The sequence below is a fragment of the Eleginops maclovinus genome, chromosome 19 (assembly GCF_036324505.1).
Source record: "Eleginops maclovinus isolate JMC-PN-2008 ecotype Puerto Natales chromosome 19, JC_Emac_rtc_rv5, whole genome shotgun sequence".
NCBI classification, from domain to species: domain Eukaryota; kingdom Metazoa; phylum Chordata; class Actinopteri; order Perciformes; family Eleginopidae; genus Eleginops; species Eleginops maclovinus.
In genome coordinates, this window is record NC_086367.1 from 9159525 (window position 1) to 9186300 (window position 26776).

The 26776-nt window shown below is 43.4% G+C and overlaps 3 protein-coding genes across 8 annotated transcripts in view; 1 reads left to right on the top strand and 2 right to left on the bottom strand.

Annotated features, from left to right (window-relative positions):
* The first annotated feature begins 3578 nt into the window (after positions 1 to 3578).
* On the top strand, positions 3579 to 6311 carry insm1b (insulinoma-associated 1b). The gene has a single exon (XM_063909621.1). It carries the CDS (start codon positions 3867 to 3869, stop codon positions 5331 to 5333), a length of 1467 nt encoding a protein of 488 aa, XP_063765691.1. The 5' UTR covers positions 3579 to 3866; the 3' UTR covers positions 5334 to 6311.
* A 1707-nt stretch (positions 6312 to 8018) lies between these two features.
* Positions 8019 to 26776, bottom strand: part of ralgapa2 (Ral GTPase activating protein catalytic subunit alpha 2) — a 100698-nt gene continuing 81940 nt past the window's right edge. For 3 of the 6 annotated variants that reach the window (XM_063908673.1, XM_063908670.1, XM_063908668.1), the window contains 2 exons: positions 17309 to 17430; positions 8019 to 10787 (listed from right to left, as the gene is read on the bottom strand). In XM_063908673.1, the coding sequence (XP_063764743.1) occupies positions 10630 to 10787; positions 17309 to 17430 (280 nt within the window). In that variant the 3' untranslated portion in view covers positions 8019 to 10629. The other 3 variants (XM_063908671.1, XM_063908672.1, XM_063908669.1) reach the window with 3 other exon arrangements.
* LOC134881626 (uncharacterized) lies at positions 18374 to 24813 on the bottom strand. The gene is made up of 5 exons (XM_063909119.1): positions 23752 to 24813; positions 22487 to 23068; positions 22121 to 22264; positions 21676 to 21971; positions 18374 to 18641 (listed from the first exon to the last, which is right to left on the bottom strand). The coding sequence occupies exons 1-5, from the start codon at positions 24442 to 24444 to the stop codon at positions 18374 to 18376; spliced, it is 1983 nt and encodes a 660-aa protein (XP_063765189.1). The 5' UTR covers positions 24445 to 24813.

The window sequence follows — 26776 nt, forward strand, 5'->3', positions numbered from 1 at the left end:
TTGGTGTGTTTTTATCCCAACTGGTAAACGTAATTTGAATAACTTTATATACTGCTGCTGGATATCTTAACCTATAAATATGTCAAAGGGTGTTTCGAATTAGCTAATATTCTAAACCTAAAAAGTAATAAAAGTCAAATAACTGCAGTACAATTTTGTCTCTTAAAATGTAGTGGAGAAGAAGTATAAAGTAGTGTAATTTGAGAATACTCAGGTAAAGTACAAGTACCTCAACACACTTTTTACACAGTTTACAAGTACAGTACTTAGTTATAGAAGAATCGGAGGATGAAACCCTCTTTATTTGTCACATACACAGCAGAGCACACACAGTTCTGCCTTGTCCCCACCCATCCAGTTTTTTCCATAATCCTGCTGACAGACAGACAGACAGACAGACAGACAGACAGACAGACAGACAGACAGACAGACAGACAGACAGACAGACAGACAGACAGACAGACAGACAGACAGACAGACAGACAGACAGACAGACAGACAGACAGACAGACAGACAGACAGAACTAAATCCAACCCTAATCGAAATCATAACCTCCTTAGCAGAGGTAACAGACAATATATTATAGTTAACCCAAAGCAGAGATAAATATATAAGTATATGAAGATTCATCCACGATATCGAGAAATTGGAGTAATAAAGATAACTGCAACAGAGTAACTAAAGATAATAGAAGATAACTGCAGAACTGAGTCATCATCCCCCTGTAGAAATAGTTGAAATAATTTGTTTTGGACAAGCCCATTACAACTATATTTAAAAACCAATCACTTCATTAAACTCTGCCACTTTTGTTCTACTGTGTCATTGTTCTGTTGTTGTTGCCTGCCTGCTATCAGTTTCAGGGACAAAGGCTCGAGCCGAGGCTGTGCTGCGTCCACAGCCAGCCTGATTAAATCTGGGTCCCTCGCTGGCTCTCTCCATGGTGCTAAAAGAACCCTCTATCAGATTACAGGCAGCCAGAATAGGACCTCAGCTAATCCATTACAATAATTGATTGACAATGCATTGAAGGTGGCTATGTAGTGAGCACCAATTACAGTCATGTCCTGTTGCACTGTCAAATTGGCAAAGCACATGGAGCCAATCATTCATCTGGGAAGTACAGGAGCTTTCTGAACATGTATGGCGAGAATAGAGCTAATCCAATCTTTGGGAAACAACCAAATCCCTGGGTAACCTTATTAATGTTTGACAGAAGCATGGTGGGATGCCTGCAAAGAGAACTGAGTGAAATGCATTGAATACTGAAGGTTAACTTTTCGGTCTTTTCTCAGAATTCATGTTTCTTCCTGTAGGTGGTGCAATAAAGTAAGAACAAGACTCTAAAGCCAGAAGCTCAGAAACTGATCAGTCTTTAACATAAACTTCTACTGTTACAGTTTATCCATGCACTCAGGTTTAAATAATCATATCCGGGCTAGAATACCTTAGGAATCTTTTTTAAAGTTACTGTGGAGAAAGTAAAAAAAACAAATAGCACCATAACACATAATTTTACATAAAATGAAAAAACAATACCTATTATTTTAAACTTTAATCATATAATCTAGCAGCTATTATATTAAGAGTATTGGCTACATGCAGGAGGAATATGAGAGGAATATTATAAACGGTGCAGCAGCATGCCATAAGGTTTATGAGGCAGAAGTTGAAAGCGGCTGCAGCTGTATGCTAATGAGGCGCCTATGCTTCCCGTCCGCCAGGGCAGCACGCGCCACTGATCAAACATGCGCATGCGCCTTTATAGCCGAGACCAGCACACCGGCCCACGCGCCCCACAGAAATTATCATGGGGGAAAGAGGAACTCGTTAAAATGCCATCAAAGCTTGTAGTCCCAACAAACCACGACTAATAGATGTAGGCTACAGAGAGAAAGAAAAACAAGTAACAGCAGAGGAGGCGAACACACTCACGGAAAAAGTTTGGAGTTATATGTTAAAGTAAATTTAATTAAGTCACTGCAGCCATAAAATAAATTAAAGTGTTACAACACGTAGCAACAACTAACTACACAAAATGTTTTTTCTATACAAAAAAATGTGTTTAACTTGAATCAAAACAATGAAAAGTTGATATCTAGTTTTACGTCTATCTTTAAAACAATTTAAAAGTATTTGTTCTACTTTGTCATTTTACCTCTCCAAAATAACGGTGTGCGTTTAGGCAGGTGAGAAGGCACGGGCACACAGAGGCCTATTGAAAGAAGGCGCAGGCCTGCGGCTCAGAGCCGATTGTGTAATTATTTGACTTGGTCATACTGCAGCTTTATGCAAATGAGGGGAACAATGTACGACGATGGAGATTAATTCCTCCCTGGTCTGTGGAGTGAAAGGAAAAAGAATGCACTCTCTGCCAAGTGGCGCACTGCAGCCTACATTTAGCCATTATAACGAGAGAGAGAAAAGACAAATACACAATATATGAGGTATGCACAGAAACCATGGGGGAACTGGTAAAGAAATAGGCCACATTTGTCGAAAAAAAAGTTGTCTTTGTTAGGCAAACAGCAGACTGCATAATGAGAGCATTTTATTGAAACGGAGATTTGTTTTAATAAATTGGGAGTATAACAAACGTTTACTTTTGTATTGGATTCAATGCAAACTTTAATATTGGATCGCTTCTTTCAGCAGAAATAAGATTTCAAATCAGCAATTAACGTCCTCAAGACAGCACATATTTGCTCAAACAACAGTTCCCTCCAGCAGCAACAGCAGCTTCCCTTATGTTATGTGCAGCATTTTGCAGCACAAGCCTCGGATGCGGCCTTCTTTGTCTGCAGCTCTGATTCCGCCCAGCACGCGTCTAGCTGTTGGCCAGATTGGTCGTGAGTCCTGTTTCACAGTTAAGAGGTCAATTTGCCTTTCAAACGAAAAAAAGGAGAGACGGGGAAATCCAAGTACGGGCAGACGTGGCTATTGTGCACAGACCAGAGGGCCTTCTTATTACTTATGTATGCAGTGAGATGTCTGATTTATATATCGAGTTAAACTACGGAGACAGACACGTGCCCTAAAATAAAAGAAACACTCCGTCCATAGTGTTTATTTAAGGCATAATAAAATAAAGGTCTATAAAATCTGGCTTATCTGGTGTGTTGGAAGGCCTGCAACGTGTGCAAATGTTTTGCGCAAAAGAGGAGCATGGGTGTAACAAAAAAACAACAACAGCGAACCGAGTGGAGGTAAAAGCAACATGACATTGGGAGAATCTGGTGTTACAGTTGTGTCCATTACGTGAGTTGCGTCTTTGAAACACATCACAGCAGAAATTGAAACAACTTTTGGTTTGCATTTAACCAAGCTTGTCTTATCCCCGTCTTAATTCTAAATTGTGATGATTGTGGTAGTGACGGACATTTCCTTTTGGCAGCTCCGGGGCCCTCAAAGGAGAGCCACAAAGCCGTGGCACGTGTGCATTTGTATAGGGGCCCATCAGACCGTAAAAGGAGGAGGGTCCCGGCGTGTGCCTCTGTCGGGGAGGGGCTGAGCGCACACATTAATGTAATAAACCGCCAGTACATCTGCTAAGCTATCTGCACATCCTCCAACGAAATCCACCAAACCCAGGCTGTAAGCCCTCCCACATCAAATCCACTGGGATGTTGGTTTCATCCGATTGGTCGGGGATGCTGCAACAGGGGGGGCGAGAACAATAGCATCATTCCGGCATAAAAAGAGTGGAGCTATGCCTTGGAGACGAAAACATTTCAGCAACAGAAGAATCGATATACAGGGGAGATAAAGTCCCAGAAGCTTCTAGTGTTGCCATATTTTTAACAAACCTGGATACTCGAGACTTCACCCACCTCCCCGAAGTGCCTTTCCTCTCATACTCGCCAAGATGCCCAAAGGATTCCTGGTAAAAAGAAACAAGAAATCTGCACATGTTTCCTACAGGACTCGGTCGGACGAAGATGACATACAGGAGCATCCCACCCCAGCTGCCTTGCCGAGTTATGTGGACCCCTCCCCGCCTATGTCCGTGGCGTCCAGTCCGGACCGCGCGGCAGCCTCTCCGGATTTCACAGCAGCTTTCGCACCGGTGCCAAGACTGGAGAAGCCGGTGCAGTTCGGCAACCCAGAGGCGGTGTGCCAAGCGATCTACAGCCCCACCCGGCCCATCAGCAAGGAGCACGACAGGGGATATTTCGAGCGAAGTTTCAATCTCGGCTCGCCTATTTCTGCCGAGTCATTCCCTACACCTGCCTCCCTCTCCGGCCTGGACCAGCTCATGTTCGCCCCGGTCGACTTGAAGATCGGTACCAGCAACAGCAGCCGCATCGGCACAACCAGCAGCCTCCCGGCACCAAGCAACCGTGTCGCCACCAAAAGACCCGCAGCTGACGGTACCGAACGTAAATCTAAACCCGCCTCCAAGAAACCCAAAGCCATCAGAAAACTCAACTTCGAAGACGAGATGACGACTTCTCCCGTGCTTGGTCTCAAAATCAAAGAGGGGCCGTTGGAGATTAAGCCGAGGGCGCAGTCTGCCGGGGGGAACAAGCCTCTGGGGGAGTTTGTGTGTCAGCTGTGCAAGGAGGCGTACGCGGATCCATTCTCTCTTGCTCAGCACAAGTGCTCCCGCATCGTCAGGGTCGAGTACCGGTGTCCCGAGTGCGATAAGATGTTCAGCTGCCCGGCTAACCTCGCCTCTCACCGCCGCTGGCACAAACCCCGGACCACCGGCGCACCTGCGATGCCACAGGGACAAGCCACCAAACATGAAACGGCCAAAATGCCACCAATGGGTGTCAAGTCAGTCTCCGACGAAGCCAAAGACATGAGTGACAGAGACACCCCGAGTCCAGGTCTGTCCGAGTCGGGCTCTGAAGATGGTACATATGACTGCCAGTACTGCGGGAAGAGGTTTAAGCGACAGGCATACCTAAGAAAACACATCTTGGCACATCAGGCCTTGCAAAAGACAGTGCTGGAGGAGCACGGGTTTCAAACCGGCGACCGCCCGGCAGAGCAAGCTCCGGTCTTATCCTCCTCTTCAGCATCATCATCATTATCATCATCATCCTCATCCTCATCATCATCCTCAGAGGAAGCCTCAAACCAAAGCCCCCTCAACCTGAGCCCGGTGGACTGCCTGCTGTGCCCGGTGTGCGGGGAGAGTTTCACCAGCAGAGCCGGCCAGGAGAGACACCTGCGCCTCATGCACTCCTCCCAGATTTACCCGTGCAAATACTGCCCCGCCACTCTCTACAGCTCGCCGGGGCTCACCAGGCACATAAACAAGTGCCACCCCTCGGAGAACAGACAGGTGATCCTGCTCCAAATGCCGGTGCGCCCTGCCTGTTAGAGACAACACTAAACTTGTGCCTTTGATGGGGGGGATAACTTAAAAAAGGAGAAACAAAAAAAAAGTGGCTTTGGGGTTAAAAAAGTAAGAGTTTGTGACACTCACTGCCATAACTTTAGGCCAATGAAAGGCAGCCGATTTGATGTTTAAGTGGTGTTTAATGAGGTGTCTTTTCCATGCCAATCAGTGATTGTTGAATGCTTCTCTCTATATTTGAACTACATATAGGCCTATTTTGAGATTTTCTTTCTCAACTTAGTTTATCAAGAAGAAAAAAAAGAATACAAAGCGTTAGTTTGACTGTTAAAGGGTATTTTTCTAGGACAGCACATGTGTTCAATTATAGCTTATAGACCTAAGAAATGTCTTACAATTCTCAGAAATCCTTTTTCCCCATCAAAGCCTTTTGAATTCACTATCAATGTAGCTTTACGCTAGTTTGTGAATTACTTAGTATTGGTGGGAAAAAGAGAGTGACTGAGGCATTCCCTGTTTAGTAGAACCACAAATGCCTTTAGTAAACCTAGTCCGACATAGCCTACATACACATCCAAATCCCGCTGTATAACTGCCTTAAAAAAAAGTCAACATAGACTGATTTAATTTTGAATGCTGGCACATATTTTATTATTATTATTATGGAAGATTGTTGCAATATTTTTCATCATATGTTTATTTATTTATTTATTCTAATTATTTTATGTAACTTATTATTGTGTTTGTTGTGATCTCTTCTGTGAATCGTTCTGGCAGTTTACATGTCGTATAGCCAAAATGTTTTTGTTTTTTTGTTTGTTTTTGTTTTTGGGGTCAAATTCATGAGTTGTGATAATTGTCGTGGGTCGGGTTTTAATCCTCAATCCCCACAGCTCTTGTAAAAAAAACAAAAAAAAACGTAAAGCTCTTACCTTAGATGCAATCTTTTTTAAGGACAAGTTATTTTTCTTAAATGTTGGCTTTTATAGCGCTTTGATTGTATGTGTACATCGTTGTTGTCTATCGAAATAAAATATTTTCAAAAGGACACGTGTCTCAAGGTGGTTGAACTTTTTCAAATAGAGTTGAAATAAGTATACGCTGGTAATTAACTTTAACGAATACTCAACACTTCTGGAGGGAATTTGGTTTTGCTAATATAATGAGTTGTGTGATCTTATAATAGTTTTAAGTCTGTTTGATTCTAGTGTTGGTTGGGTTTCTTTTTTCCGGAAGTCCGGAAATGATTTCTCAATTCTAAGATTATTATGGATATGAATACAGGTAGAAAAGATAAACGTATTAAACGAAACGTACTTTTCTGAGATGTTGTAAAAAGCCTTTCTGATTTTCTGGAGATTTTTCGAGAAATGCACAAATTATTCTGCTTATATGGCCGATCAGGTGGTTAAAGAGGATTTCCAAAGCAGGGTGCCAAAAGTTATGAAGCAAGATAATTACCAGTATAATTTGACATCCTAAAACTTTTAACAATGTCACGGTTTAAATTCTCATTTCTTTTCTGCAACATCCCTCTCACATCGGGTCCCACTCCGAGACGGTGCGATCGTGCTTACTCGTCCCTAACAAGGAAACCAAACCTCAGGAGCCCCTCTGCCAAACCTTTGCCTTCGATTCCCCGTTTATCATCCTGATTCGCAGTAAATCATAGCTCCAGTGGCTCAATAGATGCCGTTTCGCTGCCACAGAGAAGCACTTAGGGCCTAATCATAAATCCCCTCCTTAATACCATGTCAGAACATGACAGGAGGACAAAGACGTGGCGGATTAAACTCACCTCTGGAGCAGTAAAACATCTGTCTTCTCTGGAAGACTCATATGCAGCTCGATGTGTGCTGATTTAGGGACACATCCGGGCTCAGTGGGCTTCATATCTGACCTCCAGAACCTGTAAGGCATTAATTCAGTGGTAATTTAGCACAAAGCCTCCTCTTCAGACGTACAGAGACATACTGCCAGCATGGAGTTCACCTCAGAGCATCATGGCATAACTTTTCTAATTTGTTTAAAAGACACAACATAAATAAAATTACAAAAAAGTTTTTCCTACTCATTAAAACTCTACAGCCATCTAAGGCTAAACAGGAATAAAAGCCTTTTTAAATGACTGTCACCCCCCCTTAGGGTATCAGTGACAATATGTCCAGACAGAAATATACTGTATTTGAAGTGTGAAAATAGACTACAGTCAGCAGTGTAACACATGAAATAAGACAATCTAGTAGTAATAATCAGCCTGGGACACCTAGACCCTGCTTCATAAACTCTCTCGGGGTCAATGACTGAGGCAAACAGCGCTGAGCATGGTGAAAATGAGCTAACATTATCAGCTTCTTTCTCACCCTTTCACTCACACAGTTTTAGGGCTCCAATTACGGTCAAGTGCTTTTCTGGAGTCTTAATGTGACCCAGGCGAGGCAGGGCTCCAGTCTAGGTGCTGCAACCGATGCACCTGTACCTCCTGGTGAGCCTCCATTATGCCGGCCTGGCTGAGCAGCAGGGGAGACAGATGGGAGGAGGGTCAGGTTACCCCTGCTGCTGCTAGCACGCCTGGGCCAGGGTCAGAGAGCCCATGGTAACAGCACCATCATGTCAGCACACATACACACTCTGGCCCACTTCACAAAATCCGAGGTTATCCCATTATTTGACGTGTTGTTGAGAGGGGGAAAAATGAACAAAGATACGTAGAATTTCAAATTGATTTAATGAAATGTTTCAATTTTCACATTTCTAATAAAGATAGCAGGACTTCGGTCGTTAAAAACAGTTTGATATGTTGACAAGTAATGATGAAATCTTCAAGCTTTTTTTCCTCTTTCTCTTATACAAAGATTATATTACAGGCATTCATATATTTATATTCAGAAGGCGCTCAAGCCTTCAAATTTGACACAATGTACAAGGATTTTTCTAAAACGAGAAGAAAGAGAGAAAAAAACGTACTAGGGCTAACACTAGTTCATTTTCTTCACGTATATAAGACACACAATCCTTATCTTGGTCCAAAACTAACATCTCCAGCCAACTAAGCCACCAAAGGGGGAGCACAGACCCCTTTCTAAAGACATCTGCTAATAAACTACAATCTTTAAGATCAGCATTCTGGGCGGTTCCTTCAAGTGTGGAGGGGGGGGGGGGGGGGAAATAACAAAAAGATAGATGTGATCCAGGCCTATATTTATACATTCTTCCAAAAAAACGATTTAATACAAACAAAAGGAGGCGACGTGTGAGGTTAGGAAGGACAACAGACAGGAGAGCGATGGGGTCGGGGGGTAAGGCATAGTAGTGCAACAGATGGGGATAGTGTTACAGCTTGGGTGGAGCCCTCTGAGGGTGTGAGTGTGTGTGTGTATGTGGAACACCTGGCTGCCATGACTACCCCGAGCATGCAGGTTGGAGAAGTGAGCGTCGGCCCGGCTGTTGCTAGGAAGGCTGCTAGAGTTCAGCTCAGGCATGCCACCTAAACCCAGAGCACCCACCCCTCTCTCAGGAGGTGACGTTAGGGGCGAGGCTCATGGGAAAGAGGAGGTGCCTACTTGATTCCTTTTCAGGGACGGAGCATTGCACCACCTGCAATGAAGACTAAAAGAGAGAACCCCACAGATCCATCTGCTGTTGTTTTTGTTGTGGGAAGCACAAGACGTTGACCTTTAGAGACACATAGAGGGAGGGGTTGGGGGGCTTTGTTTAAGACTGATAACTAACGATGGAGAAGTGATGCAGGGTGTCTATGGGTTGTGTCACACTATGAAGAAGAGAAACCAAAATGTGATTACGGGGAGGAGAGCTGGTGTCGGACAGCATGTTAGAGGACAGACATAACACAGGCACTGTGAGAAGCGCTCTCTCACACACACACACACACACACACACACACACACACACACACACACACACACACACACACACACACACACACACACACACACACACACACACACACACACACACACACACACACACACACACACACACACACACACACACACACACACACACACACACACACACACACACACCAGTGCATGGACTTAAGATTCACCTGAGGCTCTGGCGGCATATATCCTCTACAACAGCACATGAATAGATAATACAATACAACATCAAATAGTCCTTTTCTAATATTAATCTAGCGAATAAAATTTAAAGCAATTTACATCCAAGAACGAAGAGAAACATTCAAATGCTAGGGAAATCAATGACAGTGCAAAAAAACAAACGTTGGAATGTCGATGCCTTAGTTTCACAGGACAGGGGAAACTGATAGCGGAGGAAAGAGACAGGAGGAACTTATTCAATTACCGGACATGAGCCCAAGTTAACGACATCAGAAAACAATTACAAACGCAGTCTTTTCTCGTTTCAGCAGAGTTGCATAAATCAAATCATGACACAATCCATCGGAATTCATTTAAAAATGAAAATTAGACGAGTAAAAAAAACAACACAACCCCAAACAAATTTCTATTAAGCTCCAGTTAGAAAAGACGTCATTGATTGTCCACTCTGGGTTGAAGACAATTAAAAATCGTCCTGACTGCACGTACTGCAGGGACTCAGGGGCCCAGAAAGTATGTGTAGTAGTGCAGGGAGTACGGATAGGGCTGGGGAGGTTGTCCCCATGCATCATTTTCCTTTTTCAGTGTATGGAAGTCCATGAACATGGTCCAAACCGGTGCTAAAGAGCAACTTCCTGTCCCCAGTGGCTATCTTTGACACAGCAGAGAGGTTGCGGCAGGAGGTAAAAAAAGAAATTTATAAATGGATCCCAACATCTGTGCAGTTTTAGCATGATTTACAGCGGTGTCCTTCAGTGCTTTGTCACCTTAAGTGTCGAGACAGTTGAGATGCAGAAACAGGGTGAAGCGGTCTCCCTTTCCCTTACTATAGTAAGAACTCTCCAGTGCATAGAGACAACACTAGAAACATGAGAATAAAAATGACATTTCTTTTCATCACAGGTTCCTTTCAAGACTTCTCAGTCAAGTCTTCCTATGCCGCTGATCCTTATGCTGAAACCACCAGGGTGAACATAAATAGCTTCACATGTCCATCTCGATTAAGCAGTCAAACACCACAACAAATAGAAATGTATCAGTGAAAATCAATGATTGCCACTTAAATTAAAAAATTGCAATATGCTCCAGTTACATGTTCATATGACACAAAATAAAACAAAGAAAAACAGTACACGCCAAGAGAAAACTTGCAGTCACGGCTGGGTGTGCGAGGTTCTTTGAGAGAAAGATTAAAGGCTGCACTCGGGTGGGGAAAAGAGGACGGAATGAAGAGCTCAGTTGGAGGATTTGCTTATAGCGCTGGCTGATCTGCGGAGCTTTCCGGACACTCGGTTCTTCGTGGCGCGGGGCATTGTGGGAGAAACCTGGTCGACAGGGTCCGTAGTTCCTGCGTTGTTTCCGGATTCTGTGCTCGTGCTGCCGGTGAAGGAGCCTGGGAGAGGGATGGAGGGAGGGTTTGTGGAAGGAAAGAAAATAGAAGGAGAGTTAGACATGGCAGTGGGGTTCATCAGTTTTTGTGTGATTGCCGTTTATCCCAGCATGCTTTGTCATGCATTTTGGCTGCTCCCACAAACAAGATCACCTAGCATTTTTCACCGACATTCACAAAAACGTACAATTAAAAATGTCAGAGTGCTGAGATTTGAGTTTTCACCCCTTAAGCCATTAGAATTAAGATACGAGAGAGTGAAATTGAAAATATTTCAGAGATAACATGCTTCTTTCACATGCTGTGGAAAAGCAAAGCTTGTTAAAAGAGAAGCCGCCTTTCTTCCAAATACAGAGCTTCCAGATGCTTAAATGATGTAAAACCTTTGTAACCAAGGGTAAAAAAAAAAAAAGTATTCAGTTCACAGTATGACAGCAAAATGCTTTGAATGGAAATAAAATTGCACATTATGCTCTTGTTGTGAACATGTGGAGCCTTCCCTTTGTTAAGTATTGTCCTTTTTATAGAAAACTTCACAGAGAAGGGGACAGCAAGAAGTAATAGGCCGGGAGGTGGGCATGGAACGCTGGTGGGGACAATCAAGTATTGTGAACGTCACCAGGACTTCTTCAGTGTGCCCCTGACCAAACCCAGACCTGCTGCCTCCCCCCCCCCCCGCCCTCCTCCTCGGCCCCCATGCCTCGAGTTTAAACAACTTTTCTGCTTTGTCGAGGTGGCATCTGGTTGCCTATTTTCTTTCCTATCCTTTTATTTCCTGCCATTTTTCAGGGGCATCTCAAGTTGCAGCGGCTAAAAGGAATGGCAGATGGCTGGAGTAACAGACACTCAGCAGCACAGTGGCCACCGGCAGCATCCAGGGCCGCGGCTCACTGGGAGAGGAGGGCTGGGCTATGGATGAAACATAGGGTGTGTGTATTGTGAAGGGCTAGAGGGGAGGCGAGGGGGGTCCGAACATGGATTCTCAAATCTGCATATGAATATAAAAAAAGGGACTGGCTTGGCAGGAAAAAAGAAACAAAGTAGGCTGGCCTGATGGACAGAATAATTCCTGCATTCCCGTATTCTTCCACTCATTCCTACAGTAAACACTTTGCTTTGTGGGCTTAACTCCATCTGCATGTGCTGCGAGTACATATGATAGACAGGAGGAAGGCCACCACCTATTACAGCTAATACACACTGACAATAGTGCGGTACAGTTCACCACCCACTCAACAGACTTCCCTTTTCGTTTAGCGGCCATTAAAACATGCTGCACTAAACAGTCATCACTCCCACTGTGGCACTTAATGACTGTGGCTGCATCAGTTTTTAATTGATGTTCTTCACTGTATGGCTTTATGTAAGAATTCATTTCATAAGATACCGCTTAAAAAAAACAACCCAGATAAAGAAGAGGCTAATGTATCATTATCGTCATTTTAACTCAGCATTTCCGCTCCTTGCTCAGCCCAATCTGCCTTACAGTGAGGTGAGTTTCACATGGGAGGAACAAGGGAGAGAGAGAGAAAGAAAACAAAGAGGGTCTTTAAATGGCCCTACTATCCCATTGGTCCCCTCTGCAGCAGTTCAAACAAGGCTTTGGATGACAAAGACATCTTCCAGTGCAGCAGGTGTTAGTCTCAGAGTCTGCCCCAGGCAAACAGGCACACTCCAGCAGGAGGAAATAAGGGAGGTGGAGGGATTGGGGGTAAAGAAAGGAAAGAGAAAATTGTTTGCTGGGGGAAGAGATAAAGGCGCGCCACATGCAGAAGCGAGGGCCAGAAGTGTAGCCATATTGTTCATGCTGCTACTTAGTCAGGTGCTAATTGTCCCCACCGTGCATCACTTTCAATTACCAGCCTGGCCTTAGCAGTAGGACACCCCCCAAAAAAACAGCCTGGTTTCTCTGTCCCTTTACCCCTTTGTCAGAGCACTCAGTAAATAAAGCTTGGTTAGTGCTGGATGAAAAAAAAGAAGAGTGGGAGGGGAGAAACAGCCAGGATGAGTGATCGAGCGAAGGAGTAGGTAGGCCGCTGGACGGAAACGAGCTTCAGGTCTGACTCGTTGCTTACCTGCGCCATAAACAGTTTTTGGACCTTTATATTTTTAATCTAAAAGGAAAAACAGAGTAAAGCATCATGTGAGACACCATACCACAGTGCAGCAGAACACAACACAACGCTGCTGAGAGTCAGTGATCTGAGGGACACTCAGACAGCTTGTGTGGCGTTGAGGTTAGTCGTCACTGGAAGGTTTAAACAGTCAGACAAGGTTAAAGGTTTTTACGACGATTAGTTCATCAACAAGTTTTTCTGAAGACACCTTCAAGGACATTTTCTGCTGGTGCCTGTTAAATCTGTCCAATTCACATATTTCAAAATCAAGATAATTTTGAAATAAAAAACATGAATGGTGGGCAGTTCACATGGCAACAACGGAAACAATAAGCACCACTGTTACTGTTAAAGACGGTTAGTAGGGAGTGTAAAAATTGCTAGGGATTTTAAAGATCCAGTAGAGAGACATGTTTCTTTCTCATGTGCTCATAAAGGAAAACATGTCAAGGTTAAAACACACACAACATCACAAAACAACACGAAATGGAGCAAAGCAGTGCAGGTGGTACACAACAAGGGCAGAGCACTGTGGATAAAGTTAGTATGGCGGATGGACTAGCTCATGCAGAAAGCCATGATGCTGGTCTGAAGTTGCAGGGTAAGAGTGAGGTTGCATTCTGGGTCATGGGAAAACTGACAGGCCAAAAATGTTACGAGATGAGTAAAGGCTGGATGTTAAAATGTTTCAAATACAGCTACATTTAGCCATTAGCATGCAGATTCTGAACTTGGGCCCATCTTTCTTTCAAAAATTGGCTAAATCAAGCGCAACCCACACAGTTATTTGCGGATGGTGGGGTTCAGGATCATTTTAATGAATTAATGGATGGATGTTAGGGGGCTGTGGCTGGGCGTCATGCCTAGTGAGGAGGAAGCAGGCAGAGTCTTACAGTCCAGTTTGGCCCAGGGGTACTCCATGTCCCAAACCATCCCCGGCCAACGCCTGCACGCTGTCATGGAGCATGGATGACATGTTAGTGGCAGCAATGGGAGCAAGAGCAGGATGGACTCACAGACAGATGGATAGACACACACACACACACACACACACACACACACACACACACACACACACACACACACACACACACACACACACACACACACACACACACACACACACACACACACACACACACACACACACACACACACACACACACACACACACACACACACAGGACGGCAGTGCAGCACATTTAAGAAGAATGAGGATGAGGAGCAGTGGAAGCCAGCCATCAACTGCTACATCAAAGCTTGATCGGACACAGAGGTTGCGGTCGAATAGTCAGTTTAGCTTAGGAAGGTTCCTAACGGAGCGAAATGACCCAGAAGTACCTCAGTGGCTGTCAAGATAAGAGCTGTTCGAATACTCTAGATGAACGGAAAGGAGCTTTGAAACTTCCTTTAGCTTAGGAAACACTGGACCTCCCTTTTTGAAAGGAAAGGAGAAAATGCCGTCCCACAATGCCTTGCGGCTGCAACATTTACCGTGACACAGCATCCGGTCATTCACGGAAACAACCATGAATCGTGACGGAGAAATGCGTTTCAAGTCCCGGTGCTTATTAAGCAATTTAAAACGTATGCCGTAACTTGCTTTAGTGCTTTGTTTTGAACGTTCAGCACTGTATTAATCAAAAGGAGAAATATTAATGTTCCTTTTTTTACTGAAATGATCAAATAAAGTCCACATTCCACAGTGTTTACTGAGCTGTGTGGGGTTTCTGAAACGTTTAAAAACACATTTGAATTGTGATATACAAATTGATAGGTTAAGGCATATCTAGTATATAATAAATACATTTGTATTTATTTTTAAATATCTCATAAAATCATATGTATTGGGATTCATGTGGATTAATGTGTGCACTGGAGGGTGAGGGTGACAAGCATAAGTTTCACTTTCCTTTTTTATTTAAATTCCAACCTAGGTAATGAAGAATATATGTCTCTGTTGTCCACGTTCATAAGGCATAAAACAACACCATCAGAGAGCACGGTGCAAAGTAGATTCACTTTCAGTAGTCCGCTTTATATAAACTGTAGTTCCCCCCAGCAGATGCACATTAATAACGTCCGCTGGCGCATCATACATTTACGTGGGATAGTGCAAGTGCAGTCGGATTCTAAAAGCACCGAAGTCTCTTTTCCTAAATCCTTTTGAATTCTCCTATCCACTATTCCGTAACGTTTCACGCAAAGACCAAAGCGCTTTACAATACATATTACACATATTAGACATGTAACACATCAATACTGTGGACAATAGAAGTGCTGTGAGTTTTACTTACTGATGTCACTATGTCATGTCGAGGCATTTCAGACCAGGGGATTTTAGCCTTTGCAGACCATTTACATGCACACAAAACTATATTACAGCCAACAGGAAAGGAACAGAATACCAGCAAAAGCATTATAGGGCCTTTTTAACACCTTTGGGGTGAAAATAATAAATGATTCGGTACAGCCTTTGTAGTCACGCTTGGTATGTTTGTATTTTTTTTTACAAACATACAAAGTTTAACTTAAATGCTTGATTTGTTTTTGGTCAAAGTGGCCACATACACATTCTCTACCTTTATCCCCCATAGTGTCCCCATTTCATTCAGATAAAATCTAGGAATGTTATATTGTAATTAATTTTCAGTGCTTAGAATAATAACAGTTCACAGCTCTTCTCCCAACAGCACAGGGTATTCCAAAACAAGCAAGTTGACAATACGTAAACAACTGTTTGACGTCAAAATGTGACTTTAGGAACTACTGCTAGCTAATTTCGTTACAAAAAAAGATGGCACAATGCCCAGGACCCACTGCATTTGGTCTTGTTTGTTTGCAGTGTGGTCTTCAATATTGAGAGATCATAACTGTTGGCAGATAGGACTACATCATTTAAAGTGAGGCTTATAGAGAACCAATCTAAATACAGATGGTAAAGCAAACTTAATATCGATCATTTAAAAAAAAAGTCTAAAGGCACTTTAAATGTTGTTTCATTTAAAATAAAGTGACTGTTACATTATTTTCTGAAGTAAGACTCTTGAATAAAATATGAATGGACAGACACACACACCCTGACATTAATCTAGTAATCTATTTACACACGTTGATTCCGGAGAAAAACAAATGGCCGTTCAGAACGAGTTTCCGCAGCAGCGAGGGTGACACATCAGCCTTACGGACCTCATTATGTCATGGCCTCTCACATTAGCCACAGCATCTAAGTGTATGTCCCATGCTGTGAACGTTTATTCCCAAGCCTGGCTAACATCACTAACCTCTCTCTGGCCAGACACAAAGGAACCCATGGTCAGCTAGATTTTCTTCCACTCACACACTTGCTCTCCCTGCCTCTATATTCCTCTGAATCTAAATTATATTTTCCCTCCGTCCTTCCCTTTAGAGTGGTGGGGATGAGACGAGGTGACAAGAGGTCAGTCGGGGAGATTTTACACCTCTCCCAGAAAGATGGGCAAATTCTATGATAATATAGCTGACTACATTTTGCCTGCTTTCAACAGCCTGAATATCACACTTGCCGTCTCAGAATCTGAAGTCCTACACACACAGACAGGCACACAGTCTCGGAAATCCAGAAATGTAATTCTCACATGCCAGCATACAGGGTAAAAATATTACGTACACGTTGAACAACCCTTGAAACTGAGAAAATGTGAAAATGACACGACATCTATGGTGTGGTACTGTGGAGTGCTTTCCTTGTCAAAACAGAATGTGTGTTGGGATCCGATAGAGTGGAAAAGTGCAATCCCGTATTGATTTCAGTGCTGTGGCAGATCGATCATAGCTGGCACAAGTAGGAAGAACAAGATAAGACACGTTTTCCATTCTATTCATCACGGACTGATAAGGGCGCTGTGCTGACATCCGCGGGCTGCTGTTTGCCGGTCGGCTCTTCTAAGTGTTGGTGAATGAGCTCATGAAGACGCAAACACACACACATACACACACACACATACAAGCATGCACTTTGCGGTCGCCATTTAACAAGGCTGCTTATATTCATAGGAAAGTAATTGCACGGAAAAGATGCAGTTTGGAAACAAGAAGGGATGAAAAAAGTAGTGTGAGTGGGGCTTGAGGAAGTGGAGAAAGCGGAGTGTTTGAAGTCAGTCGGATGGCATGAAGAGGCCGGGCCCGTCGTTTGATATTCATCAGCGCGCGTAGGCGAGGAGGAACATTGGAGAGAATGAGGGGAGGGTGGAGGAGGCAAGGGTGGAAAACAGGTGTGTAGTGGAGGAGAAAATAAAAGAGATAATGAAGAAAGGCAAAAGAAGGGATAACGCACAAATGTGGGATGGAGAACCTGATGGAAGGGGGCAAAAAACATGAGGAAAAGATTTAAGGAAAGACAAAGGTACAGAATGGGTAGTTTCTCACCTGTCCCACTCATTGGATAGCCAGGCGACGGGGAGAAGACCTGTGAGGCATAATCTTCAAAGGTCATGACCTCTCTATGGTTCTGAACAATGGCCTCCAGGTAGAGCGCCCGCTCCTCATAGCTGGTTAGTTCTCGTTAAGGATCAAAACATGATGGCATGTTGGAGAAGAAAAAGCTAGCAATGTAGAGATAGCAATTCAAAGTATTCAAACATCACATTTCAGAACATCATTCTGTACATTGCACATCTTTTCAGTTATCATAGCCACGGTTACACATCATATATTTTTAGTGGAGCGCTGCATATACATGTGCTGTGAGAGTGGGAGGCAGGGCAGCTCCACCATCAACAACCCAGCCAGAAGCAAAGAGGGAACAATCAGCCATGCCACACAGCCCCAAATGAGAATGCAGTCTCCAAAATAATCATAAAAAAAGAAAGAAAGAATACATGACTGCTGGCCCGATGCTCCAAACCTCTCCTCTCCCCCCTCTCGTGCCTCTTCTCTCTAATAGAACCCCTGCTGCAGGCAGCATGTCTAGGACCTCCCTCCCCGATGTGCTGCCTGCCACTTCTCCGTGCCATCAGGGGGAAAATTGGAGCCATTTGAAATTCAGAGTGACAAGCAGTGACTGGAGCCTGGGCAGCCAGCATGCAGGATGGATGACCGGATTTGAAATGGGAAAGCTTAAATTAATAAATAAATAAATATAGGCCTTCAAAATGCCTGCCGGATGAGGGTGGAAAACATTCGGATGGCCATTATCATATCATTATCATAGATTAATCGTAATTCTGTTGTGGAATGGAGGCAAGTGCTGGGTAAAATATGTTGCAGGGAACTACTGGAGGGAAAAGGTCTGTTTGATGGCATAATGATAGTAAGCACATATTGTGTGTGTGTGTGTGTGTTTGACAATGAGTCGGATTACTCTCACGGCTGTCTGTTGTGTACGTTTTTCTTTGATAGAAGACACCTCACAAATTGCTTGTCAATCACATGCATACTCAGTCTCACACATCTCAAGTCGCTCTACACAGAGGCCCCCTCCCCCTCATCTCATTACCACTGCCAGGGTGGAGTGGCACTGGGCGGTTGCTGACGCCAAGGCTGAACCAGGCTGAGCTGAGATAGGCTGGACTGGGCCGAGGGGCTCTGGTCTGGGTTAGATAGATAGGACGCGACAGTGACTGGGCGAGGGGCCTGCTGTGGGCACATGCCGCCACAGCAGGGGCCAAAGCAGCCATGACCAATGGCTTTGAGGGAACCGTGGCAAAGGCAGGATGACGGGCACCTGAGCCGGGAGGCACCAGAGGGGACGCTGGCCAAGCTGCTCACAGGGACAGACAGGGATGGACAGAGGGCAGTCCGAGACAAAGGATGGGGAAAATAGGGAGCAGGATGAATTTGTACTCGTGTAAATGAAAGTGATGTCCCGCACCACATCCTATGAACCGAATAATTACCAATATCCAAAAACTGATAGATGCATATCAAATTTTTGGTGTCGATAACGCTAGGTCTTTGATTGTTGTATGAGCAGTCTTGACCAATCCAATCTAGTTGAAAAGAGCAGGATGCATTGTCCAAGGTTTGGGAACACGATTAAAAATGTACTGAAAGTAAACTGCCAACAATTTCTTTTGTAAGCGTCGTCTTTCAACTTGACCCCCGGAACCTAACCAGAAACATTGTTTGTTGCCCAAGAAGCTTAATCAGCATAAGATAAACAGCCGAGGGGTCCCAAGGTAAGAATAAGTAAATAAATCTTTTTAAAACTAATATAGTCTTTTTATTGTCCTTTTCTTTTAAATGGGAAAAACAAGCATTTTTTACCAAAGAAAGTAAACGGAGACAAATACAAGCGAGGGTAAGAAAACAGAAAGTGAAGTATTTCAGTTTTTCCTTTCCATGTTGAAGCTTTGTGGAACTATACTCTTTTTTTCAAATTCAGATTTTATGGATTAAAGAAAAACATTTGGATGCTTGTCAGGACAGAACTCCAAAAAATCCATTAAAATAAAAAGCTCATATTTCATGCCTTAAGTAGGGAGAAGAGGAATGGAAAGACCTGGCCAGGATCTCCATTTAAGAGGTGTAGAGCAGCATGATTTTGAGTAAAAGCCTTTTCGAGCTCTATATCTGGCTTCCGGTCACAGCCAGACAAGCAACGTCACTGTTTTCTGTCACTTGCTGGAAACAGTATTGGACAAGAGTGGGCATCCCGGTCTCTGCTGCCATGGTAACTTGGGTCAAAGCTGTGTGGTGGGTCATATTCAGGCTTTTATGGATGACAGACGCAGAGAAGAGATGTTTGTAAAAAAATAACAAAATGTGCCCAAATAGGCGATGAATGGAAGACAAAATATAGTAAGACTTAATGAAAAGAAATGACAAGTTAGAAGTTAGTGGGTAAATGAAAGACAAGGGAGGACGAGGAGAGAGAGAGAGAGAAAGAGAGAGAACCTCGGCACAGCGTGGGTCAACATGGCCATATGGCTGTCCATTATCAGAGATGCAGATGACTGGAGGCCTGTTATTGAGATTCCTAAAGCAAATATTGACTCCAGCTGGAGCAGACGCTCTCGCTGACTCTGACACACGCCTCTCCTCCACTACTTCCTTCCGCTGCCCTCCATCCAAGTCAGACAAATAGATTATAGTGGGTGAGAAATAATACAAAAAACGTCATAGAATAAAATCAAGGGAGAAAGTGTAGAATTATGAAGAGACGAGAGAAAATATAGGACAGGCTGCTGGGAAGAGAAAGACAGGCGGTTAGGGAGACTAATAAAAGGTATTTTGGAGACGAGTGAAAGAGAGAGCCATAATCAGCTCACTTAAGTAAATGTACGGAGCTATCTGTGAGTAAAAGAAAAAAATTGCTGCACAGAAATCAGAGCTGATGCACAGTGAGGGGTAATCTTGCCTCCCGCACTCCCTCACCTTTCTGCTCATCTCTAATTACTAAGCCACAGGCACAGTTTGTTCCCCTGCATATGCACAGATGCGGCTGCCTCTGCGCAGTAACTTAATCAACAGACAGTCCAGAACAGTGACGCAAAGACTATGCCCATGTCATGGACACCAAACCTGCTGACACTGACCTAGTTTTGGGGGGAAAAAGCTGCAGCTATAATGGTGGTCAGCTTCATGTTGGACACAAGCTTCTCTGAAAATCACAAAATACAAAATGTTAGCCTTTTTTGGATCGCACTATTCACTATATCGCATCAAGCTGTATTTGTGCTATAAAAATCCTCATAAAGCTGGGGATGAAATGTATAAAGAGGAGAATGCAGACAGTTCTACATTTCCACAGATGGACTGCAACTCAAGTCACCCGTGACATAACTGTCATTTACAGCTGAACTGGGCGGACAAGCAAGACAAGCCTGAGTGTTGGAGGAGAGCGTGTTGCACCACTTTGGGAATTTCCAAGGAACCCCTACGTTCCAAGTCGCTGCATTCCTATTAGGGAGAAGAGAGGGAAACCAATGTAATGCCTATGGAGCGTGGCAAACATTGGGATAGTAACAAGAAAAATACCCCATCAGAGTTAATGTGAAACAACTTTAGTTAGGGGATTTAGGTCTAGAGACATGGAGGATGAGGATATGGCTTTGAGAGTAGGGAGGGGGGTGTTAAGCGTTTAAAGAAAAGCACAAACCTACTGTTTTAGCAACAACATTTACAGAATTTGGATACTTTGTTTTAGTGGTCATTTGACGCCATTTCCCCTGCTTGCCCTCTCTTTTTTCGCATGTTGTTCTTTAGTGTAGATGTGTATGAGTTATGCACAAACACACACAAGGCAGTTTAAAATGGTGTAAAATAAAAAGGTGTTATATTGCTGAACAAGCACCAACAGAATCAGAATCCAACAACATGAAACCTGTGAAAGCATATGTGCACGTGTATCTGAGTTAGCCTACGTGTACATGCATATGTATCTGTGGGTGTGTGCACGTATGTATACATATGCATGCATGCTATCCAGATGGCAAGGCGTTGGGGGGGTTCTTTTGGGGAAGGGTGGGGGTCAAGCATCTTTGTGGATCAAAGCCAAGGTCAGGGCAGCTGCAATGGCCCATGTTCAAGGTGAATGGAGGCCTCAGATGGCTCTTCATTAGCAGGCTGCTCCATCCCTGCTGGACCATCATGCAACGCACGAGCCATCATCATGCTCCTTTTTCTCTCCGTCCACAGGACCTCCTGAAAACAATGGCTAACTGGAATCACATGTGTAGTTGTAAACCCGACATGCCGCGTGGAATGTAACCATGCTCACACTAGCATGAGATTTTTGATACAATACCATGATATCTTTATCCCTCAACAGGTATAAATAGTAAATTGTATGCTTATGTTTAGACCTCATCAATAAAATAATGTATGAATATGTACCAGCAGCAACTCCTCCATCCAACTGTCTGTCTTGTAGAAACTTCCTGACTATGCTCTTCATCTGTTTCTGACACAGTTCAGGGTTGCTGTACATAAAGGCTGGGTTCAGACAAGTTAATTGTCTAACAATCGGAAACTTCAAAGGGCTCCTCTCCTGAATCTTCTGGACCATTTTGGATAGACACTCCATGCATTGGTTTTGAAAATGTAGGATGGAAAGTTCCTCTGAGGATTTACTCCGCTGTTGGAGTTCCTAAGGATGAATAAGGACTAGCTGAAGTGAACTGTCCCTGATTACAACACAACTGTTTACAACACAACTCTCCTTGCTCTTTCCCTTTAACCACCAAATTGCAATTTTGTGAAACGCCTACTTGTCGGCCATGATTATTTCCAGAATACCTTTATGGCAGTCTCTGCACCAATGCCGATGTCCACTGCCTTTGGATGCACCCTCGACTGCTTGTCAGTGACATCAAGCCGTACCAAGTGCTGAGGTGTGACATCAGTCAGTAGCTCTCGCTTGATGAATCGCCTCAGCAAATTCTACAAAACAGGGAAAACATATCCGAGAATGAAAATGTCTTTGGGACACAGTAGCATCATTGTCACAATACACTTGAGCTATTTGAAATTGATTATATAGATGTAGTCTGTGGTCACATATTGGCCCAAATCAACCAGCAGTAGTCTTATTGTAATGAAAAGAGATGATGTTAAATAAAAAGACATATATTCACACAGATTCACTTAAAAGATTCAGCTTACCTTCAGTAATTCAGCCAAGTCATTGGCAAAGAATGGAAGCATAGGTTCATCCGTTTGATACTTTGTCAAGAAGGGTGTCACACTTCGTGAAACTGCCATGAAAAAATGCAGCTTTGCCAAAATAAGAGGGTCTTTGGTTGCCACCTCGATGGTGTCATAAGAAGACGTTCCAGGGTTTGGGAGCTTCTTGGTTGTAACAGCATCAACATATTTCTTCATGTCAGGCCAGATCTCAATGGCTCTCTGCACTACTGGGAGGTTCTCGATCCAGCGGTGACCACAGAAAGGCAAAGCAAAGGTTTTGGACTTTGTAAGATTGCAAAAATCCTCCCTTCTTGCTGGCACATTGTGAAAAATAGTATGAAGAGCTCTTAAGAACTTCTCCATATGCCACTCAGTGAATCCACATTTGACAGCATTATGTAGAGTGTGTAGCCCACAACTTCCCACTACAACCAACTGGGCACCCCCAAAATGCTCAGCATGCTCCGTCTGCAGCATCTCAAGAAAACGCCAATTGACGTTGGGTCCGTCCATGGACAAAGAGACCATCCTCCTCAAATCAAGGTCACGTAAACACTCCTACAAGAAATATCAGAAACAAAATTCAAACACCTTTGCAGTATTCTGTCATACAATATAAAAGTGCTCTATAACCATTTGTATCATGCTTTGGGTAGGGGAATATTGGATTGAACAAGTTGCTGATATAACAGTTTACACTATATACATTTTCATATGAAAGGGCAACAGATTTTTTTATTTGTTTTACATTTTGTCAGTCTTAACAGTAATAGACTACATATTACTGTGTAAGATTATAGAAGGCCTATTCATTATTCCACAGTACTGCTATTCCTGCAGTTTGTTGCCAGACTGTGTGAAAAGTTACTAACAAAACTATACTAGACAAATTGCTAATAACTTGTTCAGCTCAGTTGTTTTAAGAATCGCAATTCTTATCTAGGTAATGCACGGTAAGCAACTAAGAAAACGTGATGACTCAATATTGACAAAAACGATTTCCTCTAGATGGCAGTAGCGCATTAGCGCGGGCTCTGAAGTTAGCATGGGAATAATTGAACAGCCCTGTTTACATTTCATAAAGTAGCCTAGCTTATCTCTTGTGCAGAGCCTCACTGTAGCACGGATATGCTCTGCCTATATGGACTTTAATTTCAAAACATCCCTGTTTTACCTTTAGATTACATATTGAATTATCTTTTATTAAGTATTCTTCAGAAATGTTATCTGTAGCAACTTACCTTGAAATTACTGAGAAGGTCCACCGCCTTTGCATGGCCCATGAACTGCGAGCCAAAATATCGTGATCGAACACGGTCACCGTCCCAGTAGCGGAGATGGATGTCAAGCTGTTTGGTTTTTGTGCTTTTGTTGAGGCTTTCGTCCAACATTGGCACAAAACCAACAGCCTGGTTTACCTGCTCGGTGAGCTCCTTACTGATAAAAGGGACGAGACCGAACTTCGTAAGATACGCTGTCTTGTTGCTCCCGCATGAAAATGTTGCCGCGATTTGAGAGTCAGGGAACATGCATTTGAATACATCGGTGATGCCCTCATTGGAGGAGTAGGAGTGGTGTTCGTATACTGTCCTAAGAGTCCATATTACCTCTGCCTGCAGAGTTGGTGTTGACCCGCACAGTAACCCTGACAGTGGTACCTGCTGCAGTGGTGTAGCGCTAGCCACGGAGGTAGACTGCACTGAAGGTGGCACACAGAAAGTTGCTATCGGTGCCTGGCTCGAACGCACTTCAACCAATTTTGTGTGCTTAGCACTCTTCATATGGGAGTTCAAGGCTATATGCCCCATGGTCCCAAGTTTGAAGGTTTTTCTGCATAAAGTACACTGTGCCTCCCACACATTCCCTGGCACAGGCTGAACCCAGTTATACTTAGGGTCGTGTACCCACGACGGATTGAACCGACATTTGCCCATCTCTAGCAAATAGAGTAGCCTACTTTAATGTCAACACATTTTTTTCGGATTTCACTTCGCGCGAACTCAAAGACTGTACCAAAGAGAACACAATGCAATGCAGAGGGGGGTGTCAGCGTCTCAATCAGTTTACAATGAATCGGTACAGGTTGCCTGATATTTAGGATGTAACCTACTAAAATGCAACGTTTGGGTGTTCTAAGATTCGCTGTAACAACGAACAAAAAAATACATGTTGTGGCGCCGTATCAAATAAGGAGGTGGATGAAAATTAAGACTTTTTGAACAAAATTTAAGACCTGTGAACAAAATTCAATACCTTTTCAAGGCCTTAATTTACGAATACTAAATTTAAGACTTTTTCACGTTTTTAAGACCTCGCGGGTACCCTGAAGATAAGTAAATAAATCTTTTAAAAACTAATATAGTCTTTTTATTGTCCTTTTCTTTTAAATGGGAAAAACAAGCATTTTTTACCAAAGAAAGTAAACGGAGACAAATACAAGCGAGGGTAAGAAAACAGAAAGTGAAGTATTTCAGTTTTTCCTTTCCATGTTGAAGCTTTGTGGAACTATACTCTTTTTTTCAAATTCAGATTTTATGGATTAAAGAAAAACATTTGGATGCTTGTCAGGACAGAACTCCAAAAAATCCATTAAAATAAAAAGCTCATATTTCATGCCTTAAGTAGGGAGAAGAGGAATGGAAAGACCTGGCCAGGATCTCCATTTAAGAGGTGTAGAGCAGCATGATTTTGAGTAAAAGCCTTTTCGAGCTCTATATCTGGCTTCCGGTCACAGCCAGACAAGCAACGTCACTGTTTTCTGTCACTTGCTGGAAACAGTATTGGACAAGAGTGGGCATCCCGGTCTCTGCTGCCATGGTAACTTGGGTCAAAGCTCTGTGTGGTGGGTCATATTCAGGCTTTTATGGATGACAGACGCAGAGAAGAGATGTTTGTAAAAAAATAACAAAATGTGCCCAAATAGGCGATAAATGGAAGACAAAATATAGTAAGACTTAATGAAAAGAAATGACAAGTTAGAAGTTAGTGGGTAAATGAAAGACAAGGGAGGACGAGGAGAGAGAGAGAGAGAAAGAGAGAGAACCTCGGCACAGCGTGGGTCAACATGGCCATATGGCTGTCCATTATCAGAGATGCAGATGACTGGAGGCCTGTTATTGAGATTCCTAAAGCAAATATTGACTCCAGCTGGAGCAGACGCTCTCGCTGACTCTGACACACGCCTCTCCTCCACTACTTCCTTCCGCTGCCCTCCATCCAAGTCAGACAAATAGATTATAGTGGGTGAGAAATAATACAAAAAACGTCATAGAATAAAATCAAGGGAGAAAGTGTAGAATTATGAAGAGACGAGAGAAAATATAGGACAGGCTGCTGGGAAGAGAAAGACAGGCGGTTAGGGAGACTAATAAAAGGTATTTTGGAGACGAGTGAAAGAGAGAGCCATAATCAGCTCACTTAAGTAAATGTACGGAGCTATCTGTGAGTAAAAGAAAAAAATTGCTGCACAGAAATCAGAGCTGATGCACAGTGAGGGGTAATCTTGCCTCCCGCACTCCCTCACCTTTCTGCTCATCTCTAATTACTAAGCCACAGGCACAGTTTGTTCCCCTGCATATGCACAGATGCGGCTGCCTCTGCGCAGTAACTTAATCAACAGACAGTCCAGAACAGTGACGCAAAGACTATGCCCATGTCATGGACACCAAACCTGCTGACACTGACCTAGTTTTGGGGGGAAAAAGCTGCAGCTATAATGGTGGTCAGCTTCATGTTGGACACAAGCTTCTCTGAAAATCACAAAATACAAAATGTTAGACTGCCTTTTTTGGATCGCACTATTTCACTATATCGCATCAAGCTGTATTTTGTGCTATAAAAATCCTCATAAAGCTGGGGATGAAATGTATAAAGAGGAGAATGCAGACAGTTCTACATTTCCACAGATGGACTGCAACTCAAGTCACCCGTGACATAACTGTCATTTACAGCTGAACTGGGCAGACAAGCAAGACAAGCCTGAGTGTTGGAGGAGAGCGTGTTGCACCACTTTGGGAATTTCCAAGGAACCCCTACGTTCCAAGTCGCTGCATTCCTATTAGGGAGAAGAGAGGGAAACCAATGTAATGCCTATGGAGCGTGGCAAACATTGGGATAGTAACAAGAAAAATACCCCATCAGAGTTAATGTGAAACAACTTTAGTTAGGGGATTTTAGGTCTAGAGACATGGAGGATGAGGATATGGCTTTGAGAGTAGGGAGGGGGTGTTAAGCGTTTAAAGAAAAGCACAAACCTACTGTTTTAGC